At 43.7% G+C, this 17,349-nt stretch overlaps 1 protein-coding gene across 1 annotated transcript in view; it reads right to left on the bottom strand.

Annotated features, from left to right (window-relative positions):
* Positions 1 to 6,836: 6,836 nt before the first annotated feature.
* The window catches only part of sgcd (sarcoglycan, delta (dystrophin-associated glycoprotein)), a 152,300-nt gene continuing 141,787 nt past the window's right edge, over positions 6,837 to 17,349 (bottom strand). Inside the window, exon 8 of the mRNA XM_034223062.1 lies at positions 6,837 to 9,279. Coding sequence (XP_034078953.1) covers positions 9,094 to 9,279 — 186 coding nt within the window. The 3' untranslated portion in view covers positions 6,837 to 9,093. The remainder of the gene's footprint in view (positions 9,280 to 17,349) is intronic.

Raw genomic sequence — 17,349 nt, 5'->3', positions numbered from 1 at the left:
GAGACTCAGAGTGGGGGTTCCGTCTCCGGCATGATCTGCGTGGGCTGATTACGGGCCCCCAGACAATACCTGGGATTAAAATGTTAGTATATACAGTATATAAATATGCACCGTTTAAATATAAATGTTGACGGGTAGAGGATGTTGGGATGAAGGGATGAGGGATGGAGGGATGAGGGATGTTGGGATGAGGGGATGTAGGGATGAGGGATGTTGGGATGAGGGGATGAGGGGATGGATGTATCACTCGGTGTGAGTCGGAAGGGGAACTGTATGGGTAGAAGGGAGAGGGAGGATGGGTTGAAAGGATGGAGACAAGCGGTGGCCGGAAGTTTTGCCGGATATAAATAGGGGTGGCCGTGGTTCGAGGCGGAGTTTTAGGCGTGGCCATGCTCCTGAACCTATGTTAACAATTTAACCTCATTTCACTAGCAGGAACCACACCACAACAGTGTGATGTTTGTAAGTTTATTGAAGTAACATGTGAATGATATGAGGGGGGTGATCTGGGAGGACGAGTTGTGGTCCGTGCAGTGGGAGACTCAGAGTGGGGGTTCCGTCTCCGGCATGATCTGCGTGGGCTGATTACGGGCCCCCAAAAGAGTCGGATTTAAAGCAGCTGACTTAAGCGTGTGCGTGTCTGAGATCATTGAGATGGTTGCGGATGTAAGCGTGATACGTTTGGGATGACGAGCGGCCGAGGTCCCTAGATGGTTGGATAAGAGATGCCCGGTCTAGCTGCTGTGGACGCTGCGCCAATGCGGAAGGAATGGCTCGAATAATATTCTGAGCATATCCCCAAAATAAGCAACGCGTTGTGGAAGTGTTTCTGGAACCAGAAACGTGTGGCCGTTTTCCCTGTTTCGGTGAGAAAGAGTGGGTGTTGAGGCGTTGCGTATGCATCGTACCTTGCGCTGAGGTATTTGGTTAGTGGCTCGTATGGCTGGGATATGAGTTCAGACGGAAGATGTGGAAAGAAACTCCCAGCTGATCCGTTTTATTCCGGAGTGTGAATATGAGAGTCGTTTGCCGTGGAGGGCTAACAGCTGCCATTTTGTGCATCTGTCTGCCTGTAAGTAGTTTGACAAGAGGAGAGTGATGCACTGTACTTTCTCTGAGGATAGAGAAGCCCGGAAAGACATTAAGTCCAGGGTGATGCCTAGAAACTCAATGGAGGTTGTAGGCCCTGAGGTTTTCTCCTCAGATAGAGGAATGCCAAGGTCTGAAAATGTTTGTGTGAGTGTGCTCAGCCCGTGGCGGGGGGGTGAGGATGGTGGAGTGACGATGAGAAGTCGTCAAGGAGATGGAGCACGTAGGGGAGTCTGTGGTTATTTGTCAAGATCCATCACAGAGCTTCTGAAAGGGAATCGAAGATTTTGGGACTGCTTCTGCAGCCGAATGTAAGACGTACGGAGAAGTAATAGGCTCCCATCCAGTACACTCCGAAGAAACGCCAGAAATCTGGGTGTATAGGCAAGATCTTGAATGCACTGGTGATGTCTGCCTTAGAGAGCCATGCTCCCCGGCCTGCTAAGCGGATGAGGGTGATGGCGTGGTCGATGTTTGCGTATTGCATTGAAAAGTCTGGGCTTGGAATGACGCTGTTAATGCTCGGGATGGCTGAGCCGTGTGGAGAAAACAGGTATATTATGAGCCTCTTTTTCCTGGAGTATTTCCTAGTAACTATGCCTATTGGACTGATGTGGAACACTGGAAAGGGGGGACTATCGAATGGGCCTATCATGAACCCTTCTTTGACTTCTTTGGCTAGTAAGGTGTCAACGGCGTGAGGTTCTGTTAAAGCGGACTGAAGGTTGTGGCAGATGTGAGATGTGTCGGGCAGTATTGCTATGCCTGGGTGGGAACCATGGGTGAAGCCATTGGTGAGAAAGTAAACAGACTATCTGGATGATTCGCTGAGGCGGTAGCTAAGTTGCTTATCTTGACGGGTGTGCTGAGGTGCCGTGCTAGTCAATCTGCTGATGTAGTTGGGTTGTGAGGGCAGGTGCTCCTGGCATGAGCGCCGCCGCAGAAAGAGCAGATTTGCATGAGGCGGCAGCTAGAAAAAGAGCAGCCTAGGTCATTGAAATTGTTGCACACCATCCTGCCTCCCTGCGGGTGATAGACGGTTAAAGTCTGAGGCGTTGCATGGTGGAGAGGAAAGTGAGTGAGGTGTTTGAGATGGTGGAGAGCTGACTAAGCATGCTAAGGCCGGGTGGGGAGGGGCTCCGCATAATTGGCAAGCGAGGGATGCGCGTGCTGCGAAAGTAACGCTCGGAGTCCGGAGCACCCCGGTATGTTCCCTGGTTGAACGGCTTGATGCGGCCGGCGGCTTGGCCTAGGTCAGAGAGAGAGAGACCGGAGCGTCTGCTCACGACGAGGGTCGGAGAGAGAGAGACCGGAGCGTGTGCTCACTGCGAGGGTCGGAAAGAGAGAGACCGGAGCATCTGCTCACTGCAAAGTTCAGAGAGAGAGAGACCGGAGCGTCTGCTCACGACGAGGGTCGGAGAGAGAGAGACCGGAGCGTCTGCTCACTGCGAGGGTCGGAAAGAGAGAGACCGGAGCGTCTGCTCACTGCAAAGTTCAGAGAGAGAGAGACCGGAGCGTCTGCTCACTGCAAAGTTCAGAGAGAGAGAGACCGGAGCATCTGCTCACTGCGAGGGTCGGGGAGAGAGAGACCGGAGCATCTGCTCACTGCGAGGGTCGGAGAGAGAGAGACCGGAGCATCTGCTCACTACGAGGGTCAGAGAGAGAGAGACCGGAACGTCTGCTCACTACGAGGGTCAGAGAGAGAGAGACCGGAACGTCTACTCACTGCGAGGATCGGAGAGAGAGAGACCGGAGCATCTGCTCACTGCGAGGGTCGGAGGGAGAGACCGGAGCGTCTGCTCACTGCGAGGGTCAAAGAGAAGACCGGAGCGTCTGCTCACTGCGAGGGTCGAGAGAGAGAGATATGTGAGCGCATGTCACAGCCTAAGAGACAACAACAACACATAACAGCTGTTCCTCTCAGCTCACTCTGATTGCTCCTCTACTTCATGTATCTTTCTTTCTTCCCGTCTTTCTTTTTACATTTGATACTTGAGGTTTTGTAATATATTGTTGTAAATTGTTTAATGAATGAATTGTACTTGTATTTTTTTTTCTTATCATATATCCTTGACGCTTTGGCAATATTGTTCATCTGACATTCATGCCAATAAAGCATATTGAATTGAATTGAATTGAGAGACCGGAGCGTCTGCTCACTGCGAGGGTCAGAGAGAGAGACCGGAGCGTCTGCTCACTGCGAGGGTCAGAGAGAGGGAGACCGGAGCGTCTGCTCACTAGGAGGGTCAGCGAGAGAGAGACCGGAGCGTCTGCTCGCTGTGGGGGTCAGAGAGAGAGTCCGGGGCGTCTGCTCGCTGTGGGGGTCAGAGAGAGAGAGACCGGGGCGTCTGCTCGCTGCGAGGGTCAGAGAGAGAGACCGGAGCGTCTGCTCGCTGCAAGGGTCAGAGAGGGAGAGACTGGAACGTCTACTCGCTGCGAGGGTCGAGAGAGAGAGATTCCGGAGCGTTTGCTCACTGCGAGGGTCAGAGAGAGGGAGACCAGAGCGTCTGCTCACTGGGTGAGGCGCTGTTGCTACGGGGTTGGCTGCTAGAGGAGGAAGGTAAGCAGAAGCTGGGTTGCTGTGGACTGCTGAAGGTAGGAAAGAAGAAGAAGAAGGGATGGAGGGATGAATGTGCAAGGGGATTTTCCTGAAGCCTGTGAGCAGGCACAGAGGGCAATACGACCTGGCCCCCGCCAGGGGGTGCTGGTGAGTCGGGCTGTGTTCGAGGAGGAGGACGGAGGCCTGTGACGTCACGACCCGTGATGCGCGCGCGCCGCGCGGTGGTTGGCTCTGGAGCAGGAAGAGCTGTGTGTGTCGTTGTTCTTGCCGTTGTGCTGCTGTAGGCTTTGTAGAGGTTGAACAGTCCTAGCCTTGTTGTCATTTCGGTGAAAGTGGATGCAGTTTTCTTTTAGGAAACGTTGGGGTTGAATGACTGTCCACCTCCTGAGTTCGGGCTCTGTTTCGGAGCGCGGCTCCGTCCGAGAGGCATGTCGGGTGCGCCGCTGCGAGTGGCCGGGAGCTGCTAATGAGGCAGGCTGCCGTTGGTGGGGAAATTGGAGCTGGCTGTGCCTGTTGTGGCCCCGGTTGTTTGCCCTCGCTGGCGGAGTAGACGAAGCCTGGCACCTGTCTGGAGTTGGATGTGTCTCGTTGGGGGAACTTGAGTGGGAGCGGTTGCGGCTGGTGTGTGGGACACTGATTGCCGAGCGCACGCGGCTCCGTTCGGATGCTTGGCTTAGATCCAACTGCTGAAACGTGGATGGCGGGTAGCCGATGTCGAAGAGATCTTCGTCTGACTCCGGTGAGTTGATCAGCAGTTCGGAATCCATGGTAAGTTGAATGTTCTCGTGGTAGCGTTTAGCTTGTTTGAACCGTGACGACGCGCGGCGTGAATCACGGTCTGGCTGTCAGTCCTTGAAAGGATGGAGACAAGCGGTGGCCGGAAGTTTTGCCGGATATAAATAGGGGTGGCCGTGGTTCGAGGCGGAGTTTTAGGCGTGGCCATGCTCCTGAACCTATGTTAACAATTTAACCTCATTTCTGAATCTCTGAAAACTTTAGACTTTCTTATTATTGACTTCACAGCTGAATTCCATGTTATTTGTATAACAGTGGGATACATTTGACTATACATGTACTTTATTCAGAGCAGCAGGTAAAGAAAAGACAGAAAGTAACGAATGGAAACTTAATAAATATGACCATAAGCCTGTTGCAACATCAGCGTATCACTACTCTTAGGTTTTAGAGATATCACTGACTTTTACAAGCCAAAGCTACACATTGCCTCCTAGCTAGCTACTATCTTATGTTACTCATTCTATTTGTTCACATTTATGAAAATATCAGGCATCTTCCGCATGTTTTCTGTCAAAATTCAAAGGTAAGGGAAAATATACTGGAACATTTAAAACATGGTGTCATTTTAACAAAGATTGAACAAAAACGAGCAGTCAAGCAGTGCTTAAAACGTTTGCCTTAGCATCATCGTGGTACTTAAAAGTCGATTTTTGTTTATAACAGCTTCGATACAACAAACTTAGCTATAAGAACTACACATGTCAATGGTGAGCCATTATCTGTAGTCTAGTGAAAACTCCATTAAATATCAAAGGGACATTCACCACCTTTTGAGGTAAAGTCCCATCAATGTTGATGATAGGCGAATAAAGCAATACATTACACTCAGGCAAAACGCTGTGGGCCTAAAGAGAATCATTGTCCATTGCATTTACTATGTAAACATTTCTAGTTGTTTTTTTGGTACAATGACTACCGCAGTCAATTTGAACAATGCCTTTTATTTCGGCATCTTTGAAAACTACTCCATGAATGGCAGTTTCAGACTGAAGAATGCAGGAAAATGTAAATATTCAGGATGGAAGTACAGAGCACTCAGCGACAACACACAGGGCTGCATCACAGAAAGTGATCTGGGCAATATTATTATTTAATCAGCCATATAATCCACTGGGTCATGCCTCATCAGTGTCATCATTGGATCAAATGTAGGTTACTTTGATTACAACATTTATGCATTACGCAATCCAATGTTAAAGTATACTTCTGCTTTCTCAATAGTTTGTCTCCGATTCAACATATTGGTTTCATCAAGATTCATTAATTGATCATATTTTTGTTGCTCATTTCTGTATTTATCCCATTGTTGCAGCTCATGTCTTTCCTTCATTGCTTTTCTTTACTTTTGGTTTCTCTGAGAATCATTCATCACTTTCTGTGGAGCAGTAAAGCAAAACAAAAGCTCACTCATAGTAGCACAGATTTACACACACAGCACACTTGGGGGAATGCAAAGACCTCGAACCCAACACAACAATAACAACAAAAAAAACAAAAAAAAGCAGGTTTGTGTAAAACATCTGACCTCAGCAGGTAGTACAGGAAGGAGAAGGGATAAAAACAAAACCAGCTTGTTCTCCACAGGCTAACATTGTATGCATTGCTGTACACGCTAACTCAATTGCCCTTTTAGTCTAAAACACATACTGATATAAAAAGGCTTTCCTTTTTGCAAAAGATCAGTGTTTCTCTTTCGTCGGCGTGTATCATCTGAAATATTTCTGAGAGTCCTTTAATACATAGTGACAGAGAAGCTGAGACAGCGAGAGGGTCGGTACACCTGACTCTTAAAAAGGATGTAACGCTTTAAACATCATAAGATATCAATAAATGTCATGACTACTATGGGTATGTTCAGGAGTGTTCACAAGACACAAGATGTAGTTTCTGTTATAACCCAGATTGTTACGTCTTGTCACGTAGTCAAGTGTTTCCATCAGAAAAGGTCAAAATCTGGTGCCTTATAAAGTAAAACATGTATTAATGCCACGTTTTTTCGAATTATATTGCTAATGATGATGCTTCTGTGTCGTTGGCTGTTACCTATGGCAACACATCTGTTTCTTACGCCTTCAGTATGAACAGTAAAACCTTTAAGATATTTTTATTAGAAATATTTAAGTATTGGCCGTTGCATATTCACCTATATTGCCTAAACAGAATCACTACGCAACCAATTTGTTTACATCTACTTCCAGAGTTTTTAAATGTGATGCTTTTTTAGAACACTTGCTTGTGGGAAGTATGTAGTTGTAGTGTTAATTATGATTATATTGGGGTTAGAATAGAGCTCGGGTGCTGTAATACAGTGATGTGGTATCAAATAAACAAATAATGAAAATGCTGTTGACATCTTAGGACACCAGATGGGAAGAAATGAACACATAGCCTTGTTTGAGAAACTTTTAAGATAACATTTTACATGAACAGAAACACATACATGTTTTCACACTGAATATTTGATCAAAAAACCAAAGCAAAAATATCCAAAACTGGGGAGGTTTAGTGGTAAATAGAAAATATAACCCTCTCATCCTTTTGCAAAATCAGGTGCTGACAGCAGGGGGGCTACAGTCAGATAAGGTCTTTGCATTCACACAGAGGGAGAGGTTTGTGATTGGGATGAAGCTGAACTGAAATCAGAGATTATGTTACTCGTTGATGCCAAAGAAAGTCTGTGTGATGTGCTTCTTCTTGCCACAAGTGCATTGACATAAGGCACAGGCACAGTTCCCCTCTTTCAACAGAGCGGCTCGCATTAGTTTGTTTTTGTTCTTTTAAAAAATATCCCAGTGCAAGAAACCAGTAGGGTGACCACCGCCACTGAGCTCCCGTCAGCTTACATTGGAAATGTTTTGTGTGAAAAGAAAGCGTTATAACAGGTTGTGACATTGTTAAGGAGACAGATCATTTACGCAGCAAAGCAAAACACTATGTGAAAATCAAACAGCTTTTTACTCAGTTAAAAATAGAATGACTACATCAAATAAAATAGAGAAAACACACACAACAGACCAGTAGTTTATAGGTTAAGCTTTTCAAGGCAGAACTCGTTCCATGTTCACATCCTGCAAATGTGCCAAACCAGAAACAAATATTTAACATGAGTGACATCATCCCAAAGCAAAGTCCATAGTGAAAGCGGGTTGGTAAACTGAAAACCTTATTTGTCTGTGTTCTGGCTGAGCTGAAGTATCCATTAAACTCATAAGCCATGCAGTCCTTTTGTCAATTACACCAGTGGTTCTCAACCTTTTTGAGTCGTGACCACCCCCAGAATAATCTCTTTAGTGTTTGTTTACCTTGAACAGCATTTACCTAGGCGTAGCTAAATGTACTCTAGGCACTCTGTTTTTTTTAAATCGGACTTTCTCTCCCCCTGACACAGAAATCCCCCACTCACGAACACACACAATACACTTTTCGTTTTCTAAGGCAAATGATAACACTATTACAGGCAATGATATGTAAAAAAAAAACCTTCCCTCGTCTAAAATAGGTTATTTTATTATTAATGTTTTTTTTTTTCGTCTCTGCACCACCATCTGGCAACCCTCAGAAATAATCTTGTGGACCCCCTGGGTTGAGAACCACTGCATTAGACCATCCTATATCCTGACCCAATTTGTTTAAGGAATGGCCTTAATTAAGTGCTTCCAGCATGCCTATGGGCTTTACAAATGCTTTATGAACAACAGCAAAAGTATTAATCCTTCACTTATCTTCGCTGCGGAGAAGAAAAAAGAGAAATTAGGAAAAATGAGAAGAAAAACGGAGGGGAGGGGGAGTGGCCTGTTGCTATGGGTTATCACCCTAGTGATTCTCGTTCTGAAACACTCGTGAGAGAGAAAAGGAACAGATCGGTGTTTCTTTTAGTAAATCTCTGGAGATTCTCCTCTCAGTTTCTACCAGGAGGCTCCTACGAGCAAAGAGAGTGAGTGTGTTCATACACCATGTTAAATGTGTATAATGTGCGAATGCATGTCTGTAAGCAGAATCAGGTTGAGACCGATATATTACCAATACTGTCCTTTTGTTAAATAATATTAATATCAGCCAGTCAGTGCCCTTTCTATGCAACTAGTTTGAAATGTCTTTCTGATCTCAGTGTTAAAACCTTTTTAAAACCTGCAATAAAACACATTTATTCATGTAATTCAGTTTAAAAGCCATGTAACTCGTGCTGTATTTATGTATAAAGAGCTTAGAGAGATGTATGTGACACTCAGTGGAGAGTTGTATTGTCCTTGATGCTGTAAATGCTGATTTCAAAGGCTTTTACTTTCAGAAACGTATAAAATTAGGGGAGAAAATATCTTTTAGTGTTGAAATATTGGCACAAAAGATCAGCTGTCCGCAGCTTCAATCCAAGATTTTCGGTATTGGCCTGTTGAAACATATTGGTTGAGCCTAAATATCAGTCTGATTCTTTGCGATTGTTTGTGAAGTGTATACATCAGTGTGTCTGTATAGTTACAGTATCTGTTATTGTTTATATTTCCATCAGCTCTGGCAGTCTTTGTATGTTGTGTCTGTGATTGCTGTTTATCAGTCCTGGAGGCGGGCAATATGTGAACATCTATCCGTCTTTGCCCCTCTGTCTTTCAGGATATCTGTGTATTTATTTATATATGTATATATCAGTCCTAGAGGCAGACATTGTTGCTGATCTGGCAGGTGGATCCGGTGCCCGCCTGGGACAGGAAAAGCCTCCCGTTCGGGCAAACGCAGACCTCGTAGACAGTCTGCCTGTTCCCAGAGGACGAGGAGCTGGTGGAGGCCTTCCCCTCAGGCAACCGCATCAGGCGAATCCTCCGAGCATCCAGCGAGATCTGAGGAGAGAGAGAGAAAACCGGTGAGATGGGAAGAAGGAACGAGACATAATGAGCGTATATCAAGTGGGAGGTGAAGTCAAAGAGGTTGAACATGTAGAAATCCAGTTTGAAGTTGTTAAAGAAAAAAAACAAGGTTTCTGAGATCATGTTTTTTTTGCTACAAGTATTCAGACCCAGTGCGAAGGAAATATATGCAACTTTGCGCTGGGCTGCAAATAATTCAATATTTATAATGGTTTGATGATTTTTTTTACCTTAGGGTGCTACACATATAAACCTGTCTTACCTGATGAGCAGGACCGACGTGCAACAGTGCTATCTCCTATTATGCTATTTCTAGGCATATATTATTGTGATTCCATAGATGTGTCTCCCATCACCCAAAAACCCAGTTAACAAACACTAGGTAAAGTATTTTTCCTTCAGTAATGAAGATGTAATTCCAATGTAGACACACCTGTCTTTTAAAACTACAATTCCTAGTAGAGACGTGCCATAGAGAACATGTTGCGAAACACAATAGCCAGCATGTGTAGTTCTGGGGGGCGTTCAAGTCCAGTTTTGAATAGTCTGCCGTGGTTTCGTTCCATTTCAAAGAGCATGACGCTCGGCGTAATCTTGACGCACTGCCACTCCAACATCCAATCCCAGAGCTTGAAGATTAATCATGGGGATTGTCAACGGGACTGTAGTCCCAAACGATAGCTGGGGATTATGGGTAGTGTAGTGTCTTCGGCCATCCTAAACTCTGATTTTTTTTCCGGATATCATATCGCATTAACACCACATCCCAACGTGCATTGCGGCTAAAACATCCAATCAGCGAACATGAAAACATTCCCAGTTAAACATGCAAAAACAAATCGCTAAATAAAAAGATAAAACACTGGCGTGTAATTTACGTTAGAATAAATAGAATGGTTTTGAATAATAGATGAGAGTAAAATCTACGTCACTTTACAGCCCCGCCCACCTTTGGGGAAACCAACGCTGTCATTTGAACGGCGATCAAGCCTGAAGCCACAGAGATCTTCTATTACTGTCCTTTCTTCTTAGAGGAAGTACAGAAACACGTAACTCTGGATTTGTTTTAATGTTTGAGGTGCAATAAACGACACAGCAGCTTTTTGTCATGTTAAAACTATTATTTTCTGCCTCGCTCATGAGAATAACAGCTGGCAAAATTACAGCCTCGCCTACTGATTTAAATTTAACCATATCGAGCCTGATTCTCGATTTAAAATGTGTGCTCTAAAATGATATTTATAAATGACTATTATCATTATTATAAGCAAGACAATAAATGAAAAAGATATGTAGAAAATAAACGTATTTAAGATACGTTCATAACAAATGTAACGTGGGAGAAAATATGTTTCTAGAAGATATGTAGAAAATAAACGTATTCATAACGTAACGTGGGAGAAAATACGTTTCTAGCATCTAACTGAGAATGCAGTTTAGTTCTGTGGGAACGTAATTTTTAGGAGACAGGGTTGCTCCGTTGTACCCCCGTTTTTAGAGATGTGGGTAAGGAGGAAAAGAGAGAGGGTTTTATTTTCTGACACTTTTTGAGTTCCCTGACACACCGGGGACACATATACAGTACAGTATATTAGGGGTGTAACGGTTCACAGAAGTCACGGTTCGGTTCGTACCTCGGTTTGGAGGTCACGGTTCGGTACGGTTCGGTACAACAAGAAAAAGCAAAAAAAAGTCCCAAATGCATAATTCCAGGTTTGTTGTTATTTATGATTGAACAGTAGTGCAAGTTTCAGTTTAAAAATAAAGAACTCTTTTTTGAATAATGAACTGTATTAAACAGTTAAAAACAAACCATACACAGTACCACACACACTCAGATGGCCATATTATCTATAATGGCTGATGTCAAACAAAAAGGTTTCATCAAGCTGTAAAGCTAAAAAGAATGTCTTGAAAATATGACATCATAAATAATAAGAAAGTGTTTCAAGAGCGCAAAGTCGTTGAAAAACATATGCCAAAAGCTTCCGTTATTTATTTTGGTCTCACGGCTTTCATGTCTATTGGTTTATAAAAACAGCGGGGATCAGCTGTTGTCTTTTGCCGGGCTCCGGTGATTGGCAAATCTGGGTGATGCCTTCTGATATTATTTAGCATGTTTGGCGTGTGTTACCATTAGCATACCGCACCACTGTAGAACAACGGCGACACACCGTCCTCGTCCGATCCACCACTCGTACACTCCATCGTTATTGTAGTACACAGGGAACCCGAAATGTTCCCACACAGCTGATTTAAAAGAAGCAGGTGGGTTCTAGCTCCTGTGTTATCTGAAATCGCCATACTAACTTTTCTTCTTCTTGTATTTTGTTCGTTTTGTTGTTGTGTTTCTTCTTGTTCTTCATTTGTTGTTTAAGGGCGGCTGGCAAACAGCTTTTAGGCGCAATACCGCCTCCTGGATTATATATAGTGTAGTGGATACTGCCCTGAATGACACTTTTTTCCCACTCATAAAAAAAAGGCGTATTCGTCGTGTGACTGCGTGTGCCGAACCGTGACGTCCGAACCGTGACGGTACGGGACGAATACGGATACCGTTACAGCCCTACAGTATATGTATAAACGACATCAAAAAGTGCATTTAGCATGATAGGACACTTAATCTCAAAGATAAGAGATGCTATGCCAGATTATAGCTGTAAACTGATTTCCATGCAGTCCTTGGGCAGGTATACACATAACAATCAATAAACATTAAAACATCTGACTATCTTTAAGATAGCACAAAATCTGCGTATTCTGATAAATATGGATCTTTTTTTTCTGCATCTTTGCTCATAAAACATGGGTTGTAAGTACTGTACAACCCATTTAGGCCCATACTATGTTTTCTGTTTGAAAGCATTCACACCTTGCAGAAACCACAATTCATTGTATGAGGTTGAAGTCTGCACTAATAGTGACTTTGGACATGTAAACCACAAAGGACAAGTCCAAGTTAAGTAGTTGGCTTATAGTGAATTAAGGTGTTTGGACTGAGGCCAACTGGACACGACTGACTCTTCTGTCGATGGTCAGGATGTGTGACTTTTGGCAGAAAACCAGCTACAGTTTCTTCAATCTTACTCAAATCACCTCACCTTGATAAACTGCATATGCCTGTCCGTTCATGTACGTTCAACCTCCCTAAGATGCTCACTCTTCATTCAGACCAGAAGAGGAACCCATTTTCTTTCTTTATAGGCTAAAATAATCGTCTTTTCCCCTTTAATCTTTACCTAAGCTAGCCCCCGCTGAAGCATGTGTCTCTTCTCGTCTCTTCACTCTAATTGCTCTCAAAGCAAATCTCTTGACCCACTCTCCGTAGCTAAGCTTTTGTTTTTCTTTGCAGAACTTCTAACTCATAGGATTGTACTCACACAAATAGTGTATTTGGCATATAAAACCCTAGCACTCCACTTTGTTGGTTTCCTAGAATGTTAGTCAACGGATCTTGTGTATAAGAGAACTTTCCCTTCGTTCTTCCAGCTCTTTCTAATATTCAGTGCACACCGACAGTCAGTGGCGGCACCAGAGATTTTCTCTAGTGGGTGCTGTGGGGTAGCTTGACGTTTCATAGAGGGTGCTCAAACATTAAGGGTTTCCCATTAATGCACCAGCGCTACAGTTGAATTTTCTACTGCAACACTCCCCACACGCACACACAGTGTACCCGCGACTGTTACAATGAAGGCTCGATAATCAGCTCACGGCATATAGGTGTAAGCAGGGGTAAAGTGCTATTTTTACAAGTGGGGGGTGGACCTCACCTCCTCTAGGGGGGTCCTCACCTCCTCTAGTGGCGTCCGGGGGCATGTTTCCCCCGGGAAGATTTTTTTAAATATTGAAGTTAAAAGCATCAATCTGGTGCACTTTGAGAGCAACGTGAAGAGATCTATGGATACATCTCTCAACATGCATATGACACAGAACTGTAAACAGATTTTCTATTTCTTTATAGATATTTTTTTAAATCACTCCCCTTTTAAAACAAACCGTTTGAGACCCACTGAGATAACTAGACTAAAGTTAACTATCTAAACACTGAGAGCCCTTTACTTCACCTGAGCTGAGGTAATCTGAGACTATCCGTATGGGAGGAGAGAGTTCTCCCTCCACCTTGTTGTTGAAAAAGCTCCTTATAACCGTTAGCTTGGCTAGCTAGCACCAGATGCTAACCACAACGATCTCCGGTAGAGGCGAGCTCTCTCTCTCGCTCGCACACACACGCAAACAAAATGGCTCGTGCCACACACACACACACACGCACGCACACACACACACACACACACACACACACACACACACACACACACACACACACACACACACACACACACACACACACACACACAGAGAGCAGAGCTTGAATGAAACACAGAGACCAGAGAAGCTACTTGTAGGCTACTCATGACGCTAGGCTATTATGTGCAGAATCCCCACACGTGGACGTTTAAGGACTAAAAAACGATCCATCTTTCACTTTGCTGTTAGCAAATAATGTGGTGCTCGAGCTAGCTAACAGGAAGTCACTCAAGTGTCAAAGTAATTTAGTCTATGGGTAGATCAAAAATCGAATGGGTGCTGGCCATTGGCCTAATCATATCACCTGTGTTGGCTTTATGTTTTTGGTCAAAAATGTGTTTGTTTCACATTTGCATTGATGTAATCAATAATGTTTCTAATTTAATAAAAATAATAATAATAATAATTTTCGGGAAAAAAAACATATTTCTTGGGGGTGCGTAGGGGGTGCTTTGGCAATCCTGGGGGGTGCTTCAGCACCCCCTAGCTCCCCCCTGGCGCCGCCCCTGCCGACAGTGTATGAGTGAAGAGAATGATAAAGGTCATTTGCTGGATTTTGAGTGTGAGCTCTGATATATGGCAGAGTGATATCCATGAGAAAAGCCACCCAGAATGCATCTGTCTGGTATTGTAGCCTACAGGACAAGAGAGCTTGTCACCTAAAGGTTATCAGATTGAATCTCTGAAGCATGAGACAATACATAGGTGAATGGTAAAAGTAATTCTCTCAAAACCGGGAATAGCCAGAAGATATGGCGAAAAACACTCCGAGATCCATGCTTACAGACAAAAAAAACAGCTGTGTCTAGTCAGATATCTATCAGCAAATTACAACCGACATTTTATATTTTTTAACAATTTAATGCCTTAGACACAATAATGAAGATAACAAAATGGATGGCAAAACAAAAACAAAAATGTGTTTAATGTCTGCTGAGTCCCAGGTCATTCCTTTTCTCTCTAGAGGAATAAAAAAAGAGCAAGATACTAGAAAATTCCTTGCTACAATGCCACAAACACATACTCGCACACAGCTCCACATCCACTCATTTTACCATCTTCAACCCCTCATTGATTGAACAAAACTGCCCTTCTCCCTCTGCGCAGAAACAAAGCACTGCTGCATGAATCCTATCTCTCTCCCCTCTCATCCTTCCTCCCTACCAGCCTCCTGGGGCTCATACAGGGCTGCTGTCTCACTGGCCGAGGAGGGAATGAGCTCTCCAGCCATATAAAAGATAAAGGAGCCATTACCGGGCACTTCTGGGAGGCATCACCATCAAATGACCTGGAACCCTTTTAAAGCAGAGTCTCAGCTGACTTCCTCAGCTGCTGTTGAGCAAATCTTTCACCACGAGGGGCAAACAGGGTAGACCTCAGTGTGTGTGTGTGTGTGTGTGTGTGTGTGTGTGTGTGTGTGTGTGTGTGTGTGTGTGGGTGTGTGTGTGTGTGTGTGTGTGTGTGTGTGTGTGTGTGTGTGTGTGTGTGTGTGTGTGTGTGTGTTTTGAGGCTTGTGCTCATGGTTGTACACTAGCAGAGAACAAAGAACATGAAGTATATACATAGAGTGAAAGGTAGGAATCATTTTCTGATTTTTTACTGAAAAATACCCAGGTAGTTCGAACCGACTTTCGATACATTTGAATGACTTTTTTTCAATGTTGTCTCATATTCATTTATTAGGAATTTCCTACCTGCAGCACAGTGGAGATGTAAGCCTACTCTACACTTTTATACACTAAGCAAAACCTGGTAGAGGGATAATCAGCCATGCAACCTCAACAATTACACTCAATGTCAGTGTAAGTAAGCAGAAAAGCGGCAGCAGTTTAAAGCATCCATCATTGTCTATAAGATGCGTTCAGGCACAGTACTGAATGTGGGTCATCCCAGGGCCCAGAACCCAATGCACTACCACTGTAGTTATCATGCATAGTGCAAATACAAATTATAAGGCTGGGTATTGGTAGGTAATTTAAGGTATTGATGATATTATCGATAACCAAGTAGAATTGAAACTTCTAACCCTAACAAAATAAAACGTTTAAATGGAAGGCAGCCTTGAGTTACAAGTTGGTGCTCTCGTATGTTGTTAGCTGCTAAATATTTGCCTTGCTGGGTCCCTTAAACGATGCAATTATTTTGGATTAGCCAGGAGTTAGACAGCCAAGATGCTGGGGAACAGCCTACTTTCAGCTTCCCATCATATCTTCAGAAACCCATGGGTGATATCACAGACACTCTGGCCCTATTTGATTGAGTCTCTGGATAAACCACACTGGTTGGGGTCTGCATGATATTATAGTACCCCAATAAATCACTGCTGTACATGGTTCGGAAAAAGCACACCAACATCTTAACCCGGATGATCAGACTGAGTGAGGTCACCCTTAATAAGTGTTAGTTATGTGACTGTGAATAGCTTCAGATAGTGTGTGTGTGTGTGTGTGTGTCTATTTCTGTATCTGCCTGTGTGGTTTGTGGGTGTCTAATGACCAAAGCCACTCTGTAATTGCAGTGGTGGTGCCAAGGGGGTCCTGAGGAGAGGGGAGAGAGTGTGTGTGAGTATACGTGTGTGTGAAAGATTTGACAAATGGACATTTTGCACGCTAATGGAGCATGAGAACGTATTTCTAATTATGTGAATTGACCATCATAAGTTAACAGCCTTACTGTGGATCACACAGCCGTGAAAACTGATGTGCTGTGGGCGTGGCTACTGCAGTTATTTTTAATTGAACCAAACTGAATCCAAGAACACTTTCCAGAAACAGTGTCTCTCTTCCTCAATCCCATATCAGAGCCCGTCTTCATGTATTTAAATGTTGTTGTGGGAAACTTTTTAAACACTTTCTTCTCCCTAATCCTCCTTTCGGTGATTGAAACAGATCTGACATGACACAACTGCTGCAACGCAAGGAGGGAAATTATTTTATCAGCGCAGCCGAGCGTGATGAATGTGAGGACTGATGCATGTAACGAATCAGAGGAGGGTTGGAGGAATTTAAGAGCAGGGAGGAAAGAAATAAAGAAGCAGCATGAGAATGACGAGGGAATCAGTGAAAAAATGATGTTAAAAAAGCAAAGTTAAAGACAGAAGGAGGACAGAGAAAGGAGGAGGGGGTTCGGATAAGATAGGAAAATGGAAAGTGGATGTAAAAGAGAAAGTTGTTAGAGTACACAAGAACCAAAGACAACTGAATTAGGAAATGAAGGGAGGATATGAGCATAACAAAAGAGAAAAACAAATCAACTTCTGTTCTCTAATTTCCTGTTCTTCTGTGAGGCTCTAACAGATTCTGGTGGACGGCCAGTATGTGGGAAATTGCCAGAAGCCTAAGCTGGTCCTGGTCCACTATTGTTTGGATTGTTGTTTGCTAAAAATAAGTTTGGACAGGCACAATTTTCAATTGAGAAGAAGCCTTATCAGCCAGTATGGCTTGAGGACAATACAAGATGATTCATACCCTTGCCAATACACAGAGTAGGAGCTTTAGTATTTGTGTAAAAGGCTTTTTAGACATAAGAGGACTGCATTTAACCAACAAAAAAAAGTGTTTTTATACTTTGTTTGGTCAGGTATCCCAACTCATGACAGAAAGTCTGCATGTCCAATACCAAGACACAGAAATCAAAGTAGCTCTATAGAATTGAACCATCATTACAATTATTATTTAATAACACACAACCTGTCAACATTTCTTTCATGAAAAGGCCAATGGTGCTAATAAAGAAAAA

This window comes from Gymnodraco acuticeps, unplaced genomic scaffold (assembly GCF_902827175.1).
Source record: "Gymnodraco acuticeps unplaced genomic scaffold, fGymAcu1.1, whole genome shotgun sequence".
In the NCBI taxonomy this organism is placed as follows: domain Eukaryota; kingdom Metazoa; phylum Chordata; class Actinopteri; order Perciformes; family Bathydraconidae; genus Gymnodraco; species Gymnodraco acuticeps.
This window is presented reverse-complemented; position numbering and strand designations above follow the sequence as displayed.